A 14,430-nucleotide genomic window follows, 5' to 3' on the forward strand; every position below is an offset into this window, starting at 1 on the left:
CCCCTTCATCCTGCTGGATTATTGCAAGGCAGCTAGATCACAAGAGAAAATTTGGCAGAGTATTTAGAGATTTGTTTTATTGATTTTAATTCCTTCTTTTTAATGAAATTATAACATTAGCAACATAACAACAGTTACTGAAAATCGGTTTATATCAGAACTCTGATGAAGAATATTCCTAGAAAAAAAGCAAAACTATATATGTCCAAATTATAAGAAAACACCAGGTAGAATGAACTATCAGACAACATCAATAGGTCAGATTAAGCCTAAACTGTATTTTGACAACATAAATAAGGATATATTATCTGACACTTTTGCTCTGAGGCAGTATTGAACCAATGTCTCTACAAAGTGATTAGAGGTACTACGTTGTCATAAATTATCTACTTTTAATAATCTGTCCACTATTAAATCATTTCTCTGGTTGAGTATTGCTGCAGACAAACAAAAGGTCAGAAAGGAAAAATACAAAGTAACACCTTTAAAGGAGTACCAGAGCCTTTAGTCCAAAGCCCAGACATCAAAAAGTAATTAAGACTTCTTAAATTTTATCAGGCAATTTTTTATCAGATGAGTTTTAAATAAATCGGATACAAAAAATTAGTGTTTGTTTTTGTTTCAGGTGCCATAATTATTGCATAAAATGTAACTTAAAGGTTTAGAATTATAATAAAAAATTACTATAAGAAATGGTAAGGATTATAGGTAAGGACTAGAACTTCCCTTTACTTTGTCCTTTTTTGAAAATCTGGTGTGTCAGCAGTTATGGGGCTAATGCAGCTCCAGGGCTGGACTAGAATCCTTACAAGGTTCTGCAACTAGAAGCAAAAATACCTCTTCCTCAGCTCCTTGCACAGATACCAGATATTATCTTGAGATATCAGATATTATCTTGAGTCTCGTCACTGAATGTACATTTCATGCTTCCTTACCAATTTTAGATACGAAAGTATCATTCTTCATCTTCACAAGTTGCTGACATACTGAGAGAATTCCTTATTGCTACCCTTTCTGTATATATGCCAACAAAATAAGCAATAGTGTTATGAGTTATAATGATTTTTATGGCTCAGAGTTTAGAATGGGATGGTAAAGCCATAAACCAACTATTGAACTCACTCCCCAAAAAAGTTGCTGCAAAATATTTAGTAGCTCACATATACAGTATACTTAAGTAGAGGAAAAACAAAACAAAACACACCTCCCCCTCTCCAAAAAAAAAAAAAAAAAACCTAATTAAATTTATCCAAAGACAATTTAAAAAAAAGTATGAATATTATTTTCCTACTAGTCATAATACTGGATTTTTCCAATGTAATCCTCTGAGAACTCAACAATGCTTTCTCTGGCTTTCCATTTCCTCCCTCTGTGCCCACAAGGTTGACCAGAAATGTTCAGCGGTGCTGGTGTTTTGTAATACACCTGACCCTTAAGACTTCTCCAGACAGGTGCACCACCTTCCTTTTTTGCATGCTTCATCCTAGACAACATTTGAAATACTGGCTGATGAGTTACTGATGAGGCCATCCACAAAAGACATTTCATAAAACATTGAGGTGAGAGAAAGATTAGAAAGAATGAAACACAGTGAACCTAGGAAAAGAGTTAAAATATGCACATTCTTTCAGTCTCTGTTATGTACAGACATTTGTGTCTCCTTTTTTTTAAAGGCTGTAAATCCAACAAATATCTCCATCAGCGGCATATATTCTTGTGAAGATGTGGAATAAATGATCAATAAATTGGTTTTTACTTCTACAAAAAGCTATGAATCATTCAGCCCCTCCATGTTTTAACTGTTTGTAAATGACCCATCCCTCCCAACCTCTATCCATTCCTTGATTCTCTAATCCTTCTCAAAGGTCACGATCTACTAATCTCTAACAAATTTAAAAGCAGGCTTGCTCTGCAGCACAGTAAACTCTACAGTATTATCCTGGATACATTAATGCACTTCTGAATGCAAAAGGCAAGCTTCTGCTTTTCTGAGTTCACAGATTGCCACAGACCCACTAAACTGTCTGTCCAACCCAAAGATAAGCACCAGATTAATCAAAATTCCTAATTTATTGCAATTTTACTGCAGTATTACTGCGTTCTTGCTTTGCTGAGATCTTCTTGAATGTATGAAAGTTTCATACTCTTAAGTGTGCCACCCTGTAACCCACTACTACTGTCTCTTTTAGAAGAGCAACCAATTTGCAGAATCAAATGGACAAGCTACTTGTTCGCTGTTGGTGGTAGTACCCAGAAATAAGAAAAAAAAAAATGCTTCTAAACATTTTTTAAAGTGTAAAAGTGGATAAGAAACTAAGGTATGTAAATCTATGTACATTTTTTCAACTACGTTTTCTTAGTTGGCTCCTAGACTGGTCTTACTATAGCTACAAATTCTCTTGGTGGAACAGGTAACTCTTGAGAGCTCAACACATCTGGACATTCTAAATACTATGTGAGCAAACAATACAATTTACACTCACAGTACTGATTTGTTGTAAGCTTTTACGTTTCTGCATGTAGTAATATTAGAATATACCAGTTGTACTTCTCATTTGAAATGCAGCATTGGAACTATGACACTCAAAGTAATGTACATGAAACAGACATTTCGGAAAGTTTTTGACCTTGGAAATATGGATATCTAGAAGAGGCTTATGAAGAAGAGTATCACATCCTTTCAAAACAAGTCATTGTTAGCAAGCCTGAAATCCACCCTCTGTATAGTAACATATCAGGAACTATAAATGGAAAATTTTTTCTCTAGAACAATGGTTTAACTATTTTTCAAATTTATGATTTCAACTTTGTGTCTATACGTAACCCAGGTCAGTATCACAGAAGTGGCATTTGTCCCAGAAATTCCTCCCAATCAGTCTAAAACCATCTGGTTTTGCTGCACCCAGGAGCACTGATTTTGACAACAATGTATTTCTAATGTTGACGTGCAAAGAACTAATCCAGCAATTTGGATTCGTACTTTGCTATCTAGGTGTCACCATTATGCATCACACTGGCTGAGATACCAAAGAACAATAACAACAAGACGTACGAATGTATCATGGCAAAACATTATATTTATGGTTTGTGTACATGCATAAGTCAGCTGCACAACCATCTCTGGCCTCCACTCAGAATTCATGTATATAGATTGATCATTCACAGAAAGATTGGCTTCTAACAGAAAGGCCTAGTGATATAGAGCCTCCCTCCCAGAAATAGAGAGATACAATCCAGAAGCAGACTTGCACTCAACCTACAAAAATATTTACATAGACAAAACTATGGCTTTTACATTCATGAAGCTTTCTTTTGTACTCATATTCTTCTTTTTATTTCATACAAGAAGTCTTTGATAAGACTTCCTCTGATATTCCTAAACAACGGCATGTCAAAGGCTTTTGGTTCAAGAAATCCTTCCTCTTACAAAGTTCCTGAGCTGTGTATTGTTGGATCTAAAGAAATAAATATCACTGCATGTTTGCCTGTTTTCTATACTCTTCCCCAGCATTCATTTTCAGCCACTACTAACAGCAGGGTACAAGAACAGATAGACCATCATGCAGCTGCTCAGGCATTCTTATACATTCGATATTTTTCTGACTTCTATATCTGTGAGGCTTGTTCTCATTCTCTTACTCTCAGAGAAGCTGGTTCTCTCTGGTTTGCTTTTTCAATCATACAGTGAAATCATGAAGAATTAAATGTAAATAATTTAAATAGAAGCAATGGGCAACAATTGTCACATGATAATTTTACACTATTGCATGTCCCATCTACTATGCATTTCCTACTCTACTTTTATGAAGTTTTGATAATTCAAAGTAGAAGAACTGCTCATGTCCAACGCTGCAATTTTTTGAAGTGCCATATTAGACTGAAATCTTATATTTTAACAAACTGCTCCTGTTATCTCTAGGATTTGCTGGCTTTGCTACTACCTGTGTTTATCCTTTTGGCATAGTACTTGTATTCAGATTAATTTCCTGCAATCTTTCAGCATCTTACTCATGATCATTCTTTTTGATCATGCTACACCTATCTGTAATTTTCCTGTGTTTTTATTTGTGCTCAGATTACTTCTCCAATCACAACACAATCCATGTACAGCATTAATATTCTGCTTACTCTCCTACATCACTATGAAAGGAAACAAATAAGGAAGAAACCAAAACAATCTGTGCTATCCCAGCATCTAACTCTATTAAGTTTAGAGTTTACTTACTATTTTAAACAATCTATTGATGTTAATACAGGATCTACATCAACAGTCTGTTACCCCTTCCTATGTCGAGAATAGCAAGAGGGAGGAGAGGACTAGGCAAAGACCAGATAAGATGGGCAGAGAGCCGAAAGACATTAAAACAGCTGAACTTTTATAGGGCAGTGGGCATTCACAATATCACAAGTTGTGGAAAGTTCCTCTAAGGCAACAAGTACTCTCAGTCCACATCCTACTGTTAAGGAGAAATTGAGGTCAGCCAATATCAGACAAAAGTTACCCATATGCTCAGGATTGAATTCTTGCTCAGGATTGAATTCTTGCTCAGGATTGAATTCTAAGGTTTTTGGCTTAGAAAAGCATTCCAATTTAGGATAGTATTTGTCACCAGTGGCGGGGGGTGGGGAGGGAGGGAGGGAAAGATTCAATTTGAAACTTAAAACTGGTCATTGTGAAGATGGCTAAACTCAAACATGTGACTAAAAGCTTTCCTGAAGAAAATCCCAACCACACAGCAAATTACAACTTGTGTTCCCATTTTGTTACCATTCACTGAATTTCATTCTAAATGTTATAAACAAATACACCCAGAATTTTTCTTTTTCATAAATTTCTGCTGCTCATAATTATATAAAATTTCTTTTTCCTCAGTGTTTTCCTTCCTCCTGAGGAACAACTATTCCTGTGCTCTACAAAAATAACAATATTCTTCATTTCAAGGAGAATCAAACCAGCAATATAAGTGTCAAAGGAGAAAGTTTCTTAAAGAGTAGCGAAATAAGCAGAGAAAAATACCATCCAAATGCCTGTCCTGTACAAAAGTGAAACATTCTTATACAGTCCATTCTAAGGCTATATTTTAAAATACTTACACAGATGAGAAATAGAAGCATGTCTATGACATATCAATATTTTAATACATGATTTAGCAGGTAATGAACAGTGCTGATAAGCAATTGTCATTGAAATCTTAGGTCAGTTATCCACAAATTAAAAAATTATTTCCCATTATGATGCATCAGCCACTAAATGTAGGAAATACAGAATTTCATAATGTTAAATTAGCACTGGCTCCTTATTACCTCCAGGTAAAATAACTCCAAAAAATCATTTATATGTGCTGTTTTAAATGATTGAAAGTATTAAAAGAAAATTTATCATTCCAGAATAACAAGATCTTTAAAATATTTTGAAATGTGACAGAAGATAAATAATAGAAGTGAGTTAAAGGTGAAAGGGTATCTTGAATACAGTAAAGTTTGTCTCCAACATGATTTATAGACCCAACCTGCAACATGATAGCAACCAAATAAGGTTTTTCATGGAGGTGCCTGAGGTCTACAAATCTCATCACCATCATTACTCTTCCAACTCTTAAGTGTAATAATATTTATTTATAAAGAACAAGTCAGTTGTTAATAATATGCATGTCCAAAATAGTCTATAGAGCACTTCTTTCATAGTATGCATTTCTTATATATTCATTATCTAGTTCTAAGTCTACAAAATGTATAAAATGCATAGATACAAAAACTCATTCTTCCAAATACTGACATTTGTTTTGAAATAACGAAAATTTCTCATGCGACAGACAACAAATGGAATTGAATATATTTGATCAACAGTGTCTTTAGAACATAGTTTTAGATAGTATTTTCAAATTGGTCTCTTTTATGTAAACTGTCAACAATGTTAACAGTCTCTTCAAAATACAATATTTAATCATTATCTTCAAGTTTAAGGAGCGGGAAAAAAAAAAAAAACAAACAAACAACACTGACACCAAATTTCTTTAATACCTGGAAAGAGGAATAAATATTTTAGGCCCGAGGATATGTCAGCATCTGTAATGTAGTACGTGTCAATTTTGTTCCACAAAACATACCTTGCAGATACAGACAATTTAAGGTAGAAAAGAAACGTTCGCAAAGAAAAGAAACATTTGTTTCTTAGGTAAACGATGCCTTAAGGAGACTCTAAAACAAAGCTTTTGTGTGCATTCTAAAATGAAACGCTAAAAACCAAGGCCAAAGATCAGAATGGATGCTATAAGTATATTCAGATATATGCATCTATGTAAATTTAAGTTTGAGGTAGGGATGATGTTAGGAAACAATAGACAAATGGATCCAATTGTCTGACATTGAGCAGGTATGTACAAAAGTTAAGAGTTCTCCACCATCACATGCACTTCTATGGTGATTAAAATTACTACTTAACATCAATATTGGCACAGTAAAATTGGCAGAGCTCACTAAGGGATTTCTGCACACAGGTAATAAGCATTCTCATCTCTTCAGGTCTTTCACTATGACTATCAAAAATGTAATGCTTTAACATAAATTTACCAGAGGCACCTTTTCTATAACAAAAAGAACATGTAGACAACACACAGTATCATTGTATGATACTCGAGAGAGCAGCTGTGTATGGTGTCCCCAGGAGGCAGACTGACTAAATCACTCTGTCCCCATAGGCTGCTGCTCAGTCTCTTTGCATTTCCCCACCACAAATTCTGTCTTTTAAACAATAACACAATTACTTATTCCTTTTGTCCACATATGTTGAGATATAGAGAACATCCCAATGGCTTGGCCAGTCCCTCTAATGCAGGGATAAGGAATCAACTTCTAGTAGACTTTAATTTGCATTCTTGTGGACAAATTAACAAACAGAGAATCCCAGTAGGGCTTTTTATTTTTCAGTCAAAATACCAATATGCCTGGCTTCAGGAGATCTTAAGAAAAATATTTTGGTTTTCCAAGGAAATTAAATTATCACATAATATGTAAACAGCTTTTAAGTACTGAACATTAAAACCATAGGTACTCACAGTAGCACGTTCCCCTAAGTGGATTTCCAAGATACCTATTTTCAGAGTCACAGCTGCAGGAGGAGAAAAAAAGACAAAACCAAACATTGCCATTAAACACAGTATAGTTTTAAGAAAAATGCAGCCAGAATAGTTATTCCAAATAGCATGAGTTTCATTAACAGTACCACAAATACATGAAAATATGAAGTATTTTATATGGTTCTTAATTAGGATGTGCTACTATCAGAGGCACTTTTCCTTATAAATGAAACCCAGAGTGACTTGAGCTCTTGAATAAGGAATTTCAGTCATGTGTGTAAAGTCGCTGCCTACTCTAGGACTTGTGGTAGGTTGTAGGTCTCCATTACTGACTCCAGGTCACCTCAGCAATAGCTGTCTCCCTGGGTGGGTTTTGATCTGACGCTCTTCACGACAACAGCTGATCATCCGGATGATCATCCATCCATTTACTGCAGAAAACATTCCCAAATACATCTTCCTCCAACATGCACAGTTCTAAAACGGTACAAGACCAGGCTGTGCACACTCAGACACCTTCCACATCTTCATGCCATTGTTTCAACAACCGAACATACAGTCTTCATTTTTTAGCCACACAAACACCACTGGTGGGCTGCAAAACATCCTTCATACTACTTCCAACTGTTTAAATGAAAAAAAGACCTCAACAACAACAGAAAAACCAAAACCCCCAAAATACTCCTAAACATAAAATAACAATTACATTTTCGCAGCACCAGAGGACCTCGAGATGACCCAAAGCCACCCTGTCTCCTCTAGAAAGACACATCCTAAGCTGTGTGGCTTCAGCTAGACCATGGGAACTGGCTCTGGGGACACAAATTTCAGGCATATACGTAGCCCTGTACACACAGCAGTGTCTCAGCTACTCAACTTCAGAGGCAACTGCTTCTCTTTGTTGAACGCCTAAGGCACCAGGTGAAATTTAGTCTAAATACAATGTATTGTTGCTGCTGACGTGTGCATGATAAGAGCCAGAGAAATATCTTAGTTATTGATAAGATATATAGTTATTTTCATACACATTAAATATTCTACAGAACTTCGCAGTGATCAAATTGAGTTATATAACATTCCCCTAAGAAAGCCAAGGACCTTAATAGAAAATTATTATTATTATGCTTTCAGTTTTCTTGGCTATTCCACAGAAGTCTTTGGCAAGATTATAATTTCCTATTAAATATAGAGAATAATTCATAAAACAAAGGGAAAGTTTAGCACTGCCTATCAAATTCCATATAAATATTTTTCCCAGTGGACACCTGGATCATTCAATAGCTTGGACCACCTTTCCATTACTTCTTTCTTAGAAACTTAAATTGCAAGGGGATTTTTTGGTGTTATTTTATTTGTAAGTATCATTTAAAAAAACCTTTTAACTTGCATGTCATATCATTTAATAAGTTGCAGACTACAGAACGTTTGTATTTCTGTTGGTCTCTTCTATAGTTTCCAATGATAGTCTCCTTTCCCACTCCTGCTCTTTAAAGGGTCAGCTAAACAGAAATTCAACTGTTTTTTTCATATAGAAAGCTTTTGTTTAAACTTAAGAAACCAAAAAACCAAAAAAGTCTAAGTGCAGCACACAACTCGTGGTCCTGACCACACGGACACTCTTGCCCTACCATCCTTTCCACAGAATTTAGAAGAGGGATTGATGCTGAAATATCTCTTGCATGCACTTGGAAAGAAGAAAATAATCTCAAATAATAATTTTGGTCTATTTGACATCCTTTTTTCTAAACATCACAAAATAACTAAATTATTGAAAGAACAGCTCACTACTTAAACAGATTACCCTCGTACAAAATAGACTCGTGTCTGAAAGTATCTTTAGGTTGACAATTTTGAAGAAAGAGTTAAGGGAAAAGGATCATTTTTGAATGAAGAGTTTAAAAGAATTTCCTTTTATTTCCTTGTAGGACTGTCAAACAAATGAGACAGTCTATCTTCTCACAAATTATAATAACATGACAGAGATTATTCTAAGAGAAATTTTTTCTACTTTCTGAATTGTTTCAAAGGCAAAGTAGAATATTAAATGCAGGCAGTACTCATAATATGCCAAGCTTTTATACTACAAGACAAAAACATTTTATACAAATAACTGTGTATTCAGAGTATGAGGAAGAAGGCAAGAAACCTACACTGCTGCTGACTGATAATAGCACTAATTTATGTATGACATGGAAGAGGAACATCCAACCACAAGCAAGAATAAGCTCTACAACATTCCATCAGGAGAGTAAAATTCTGCCGTAAACTCTTCTCAGCCACAGCACTCACCTGTGGTGATCTGACCCAGGGTCTAAAAGAAGCTTAGTTGGCCCCAACACAAAACAGAACTTTAAAATAAAAGAAAAAAAATCCTGAAAATCTTTATGCAAAGGAAAGCTGTTTCCATACAGCTTCCTTACACCATTCAGCCACCCTTCTAACCAGATGAAACCATCTCCCATGGATCAATAATTACCCGAACCCAGGGATTTTCAGCATCACATCTACCATTCTGGTATTTACATTGTTATTTATATTACAGAAATAACACAAGAATACATAAAATAAAAATATGTATAAAATCTGTCAAATGCACCACAGGTTTCACCACTTAAAAGAACACACAAAAGAATACTTAATACAAAAATTAGTAGGTAGGGAATATTTTGCAATATGCAAGTATTCTTAAGTATTCATTCAAATCCAAATAATTACTAATTTCCTGCCAATTACAGAAGTGACCTTCAAGAATCTTTAAAAGAAAGAGGCAATGCAATTTTACAGCCATCCATTTCAGTTGTTTCAGCATAACGCATGATGAAATGATAAAATATGCATAACATAATAGAAAAAGAACAGTGAATTACACCACAGCAAAGTGTTTTGATATATTATCATATATATTATACTTTCTGTATTGGGAGCCCCACAAAAAGACATTGAACTCAAGGAGCAAGTGATCTTGGGCAACACATGTCTGATGTGCTGGTCCTTGTTCATCAGGCTGGAGAAGCCCATCCAGAGCAGGAGCAGTCACTGCTAGGAAGGTGCTGGGAGGCCCCATGCCGGCTCTTGTCATAGACAACCTTACAGTTTTTCGGGGTGAATATATAATTTTGCTTTTGCACAAGATAAAAGGCAGCACAATACAGGAGGGACGAGGAACCTCTCCACAGATGGGATGCACAGAGCACACCAGGAGAAAATCCACGCTGGGTCCACCCTGTGCTGCATGGACATCAGGTTACCAGTAACCAAAGGGGCATAAGATTTACCTGCTGTTTGTATTCCTCTTCTTATTCCATCTTATTAGAACAGCTAGTTTACTATGCCATTTGTTGCCAGCCCTTATCAAGATACAGAAAGAACCCTGGACCACCACTTTTATGCTTCCTCCATTCCCTGGTGCAGAACATGTTCATAATGTATATTAGGAACAGGATGAGGTGGAGTTCTTACCAGTTAGGGCAGTCTACTTTAAATCAAATGAAAGATGCTATTTAAACACTTAGTGGAGTGAAAAGATGAAACTAATAGGATTAGGAATACATCTAAGATTATTCACATGAGCATGTAGGCTAGCTTCTGAATAAATTTAGTTTTACCTTTTAATCCTATCCTATTTCATTAAGTATATGTATTGCTCTGGATTAGTCACTAATTATACTTCCAATTACAAAATTTTCTATTCGCTGAATTATTTCCTTATGAGTTTTACTCATTGTAGTAATTTTTGTACCTTTTCCAAAAGCCAGCACACATTTGACCATATGTGAAGCATAATATATGCCTCATATCTGTGAAATAGGAGCTACACTCATTATTTTATGTGCCATAGGGCTATGATCATTTGCTTTAAGTGGTAATAATGAATGAGCAGTTCCACTCTGGCATGTCTCCAAAGACACAGCTCCCATTTACAAGGACAAATGGAGAAAGGCTCTTACCAGGTTATGTGCAACTTCTACAGCTTGTTCCAATACAAAAGTATTCAATTCATCAAGCTCACTGACCTATTGATGGCCTGCTATTAGGAGTTATTCCCCAACCTCTCAATTATTCTTTCAAAACTGAACCACTTTCTTTTACTTTTTTTTTTTTCCCCTCCCCATATTTCCTGGTAGTTCAAAATAAATAGTACAGACAAATGCATTAAAAAAAAATTATCATGTTTATGACCAAGTGATTGATAACTTCTGGCTTTCTCTTTAAATACCATAAATGTATCCAAGAGTATATGTTTAAATTAATATTCACGGGGTTTTATTTAATGAATGGAGGCCTTTTTTTGTAAGACAGAGCCTACAAATAACCCTGCATTGAAGCTTAGCAACTTGTATGATCTTGTGCACAATATCTACATCTTCCAACCTAAAGAAAGCTAAGGAACTGGCAGTAGGGGAACATGTGTCTCATTGTATTGTGCTTACTGGTATCTCCCTTAAGGAAGGATATACCTTCAAGCTCCTCACCTGAACTGTAAGAATATACCATCAACCTAGATCTACAGCTTTCTAGACTAGTGATTTGATCAGCAGGAGACCTTCTAGTAACAGTTCATGCAAGCTTTGATCATGAAGGTAGGATTTTCTGCTGTTCTGCTGCCACCACTAATTGGTAAACCTTTCCTTTCAATTAAAAGTGAAGCAAAAAAAGAGGAACAGAGAAAGAGTAACCTAAGTAGATCCGGTGTTTCCTCTAGCTGATTTTGTTTCTAGTGCCAAACTCTCAAGAAGACAAAAATGTATGTAAGACCACTCTAAAACACAATATTTTATTCAAATTATTCCCTGCTGAGGCAACTGTATCTTGTTCTGGCCCAGGCTCAAGGTTGCCAACTATACTGAGTAGAGATTTATGATCCTTATCTCACATTTTGTCCATCAGAATATGATATTCGTAATAGGTGCAAATTAACACAGGCCACTTTCACAGAGTCTGGGCAAAAGCTGTGATCTTTCTGATCTGCAGCTGGTCGTAGACAGGTCTAGGATTTCACTTGAGTTCTCCACATCGCATCTACAAGAGGTTGCTGAAAAATAAAGACTAATGGCCTTAGCAGACTATTCCCGAGCCCTGAGCAGTGGCTTGCCCCAGCCTTTAGATAAGTAATAATATCTTCTAGGATTACTGTTCCACCTTTACTCATCTTTTACTCTGTTCTAGCCTTTACATCTCATTCTGTCCCCTATGTAGCCAGTGGTCTGGGCCTTTCTGTCCTCCATCACTGATTCCTGCTTCTGATCTACTTCTTCCAGTTCCTGATCTTGTAGGGCATGCCTGATACTACAGCTATATGATGCTATGGGGTTTTTGAATAGTGGAATACTATTTAATATAATTTGGTTACCTGCAACACGCCATAAACAAAGTTCAAACAGCTTTTGTAAAGCCAAACTTAAGGCTTCTCTAGTCATATAGTTAGTTCTGGGACATCATAAGTGGACTATGAAGCATTACTACATGCTACTACATATTACTACATCCCCAGCATTAAAAATACATCCATGGTGCTGTGACTACAGCTTTTGCAGATACTTAAACACAGCTGACAAACCTTTAGTAATAACAATGTAGTAACACAAGCTCAGCAGAGATTCACACAAGGGTATTAACCCTGCTTGTTGGGTACCCATTCTGGAAAGTCATGTAAGACTTCATACTCAAAAAGTACCTGTCCAGCAATGAGAAAATTAGTCAAAGTATGTGCTTAACTGTAGTCAATAATTGTAACTGGCTGCAATTCATAACATTTTGGAAGCGATGCGTAGAAACTGCAGATTTTCAGCTCAAGAGTGGTAGGTCACGGATGAAAGCATCAACCTCAGCTGCTCATGGGTTAACAACTGGTCCAGAATAGCGAGTGACTGACACCAAGAATCCCGCTTCACACTTGTATATAGATGCAAGAGAACAAAAATCCCCAGGTCTTGACTTGGGCCTGTTTGTTTTCAATAGCTTTTACACATAAGTACCAAAGCACGGGTACATCTTCTGACCATCAACACAGGCAAACAGATGTGCCCAATAGCAATGAACATGACCGACCGCACAACCAGCAAAGTTTTCCTACACCAGCGTGTCTCGTGCGTGTTTAAAAGATTCAGAAGCGGCGTCATTCTTCCACAAAAATGCTAAGATTGCTGCAGTGAAATACACAAACTAAGAATATAAAAATGCAAATATATCCCTCACAGTTAAGGGTCTCCTTCTTGGCCATATTGACATTGCACTACATTGTCCCAATCTGTTTCAGTAATATTGAATTATGTGAATAGTTCTCTCAATTTTCTTTTGAGCTACAACAAAGCATCTTTGGTTCTAATGCAAAATTTGGACACTTTCACTTCTCTCAGTGCCAAGATCCTTCCAGTCATGAGCAATCTTAGATATAAAGAATTATCAGCCTACCTCTTAAGACAATGATAACCTAAAAGGGTAAAAGGTACCTCAGATTTATGTTTCCAGTTAGGACTTTTTAATAATGTGGGGAAATGATTTATTTGTTTTTTTTCTCGTAAGTGCACATAAGGATGTCTTGAGACAATGTTTTCTCTGCAGATTAATTTGTCTCCTCTTTATCTAATGAAAAAGGCCTATGCCAGCAATACCTTTTTTTTCTTTTTTCTTTTTTTTTTTTTTTTAATCTAGGCTAATCTCACCAAAAGAAAAACTAAAATATTTTCGCTTCATAAGTGCATCTTTCATCTCCAGATTTTTCTCATGCTATTCAAACCCTTCTTCCCTGCAAGATCAAGAATAATATTATAGGGATTTCATATACCCTTTGAAATAATGCTGTTCCAAATCACTGATTCTATTGTACTACTGGAGAAAAAAAACTTTCAAAGAGGTGACAAACATCGCAGATTTATATAATTAAGATCAATTAGTTAAGAAATAAGATTTTCTAATAAACTCTAGATTATCCTTTCATCTCTTCTTCTATACAAGAATGAAGTAACCTATAGCCATCATTTAGAACTATCTGGACAAAAAAGTATCTTTGTAAATCTTCATGAATCAGACTGAATAGATTTCATGTGCCAATGATTTGATGCTGCTTTCTCTGAACCAGAAAATCTCATGTCCGTGGCCTTACCCTCTAGCTCTGGCACTCTCCTTTTTCTATGAATGACCATATTTTTGGCAGTGATGCACACAAAGTTTTACATATGTAAAAGGGTGAACTTGGAAAAGTAGAATTCCTGCCTAGCAGAACTATTCTTTCAAAATAGGGAAGAAGAAATACATATATTTCTTCTCCCTCATTTTGACCTATTTCAGAATTTCTCCAGCCCTTGGAAACTAAATGTTAGAAATATACACAGCTCAAAATAAGACACTAGTTTTA

At 35.8% G+C, this 14,430-nt stretch overlaps 1 protein-coding gene across 7 annotated transcripts in view; it reads right to left on the reverse strand.

Annotated features, from left to right (window-relative positions):
* Nucleotides 1–14,430, reverse strand: part of ATRNL1 (attractin like 1) — a 488,569-nt gene that overhangs the window by 312,679 nt on the left and 161,460 nt on the right. For all 7 annotated transcript variants that reach the window (XR_010473420.1, XR_010473421.1, XM_005508196.3 and 4 more), the window contains exon 21: nucleotides 7,056–7,108. Coding sequence is in view for 5 of the 7 variants with exons in the window: in XM_005508196.3 (XP_005508253.2) it covers nucleotides 7,056–7,108 (53 nt within the window). In the remaining 2 variants the exon portion in view is untranslated. The remainder of the gene's footprint in view (nucleotides 1–7,055; nucleotides 7,109–14,430) is intronic.

Source organism: Columba livia, chromosome 6 (genome assembly GCF_036013475.1).
Source record: "Columba livia isolate bColLiv1 breed racing homer chromosome 6, bColLiv1.pat.W.v2, whole genome shotgun sequence".
Classification (NCBI taxonomy): Eukaryota; Metazoa; Chordata; class Aves; order Columbiformes; family Columbidae; genus Columba; species Columba livia.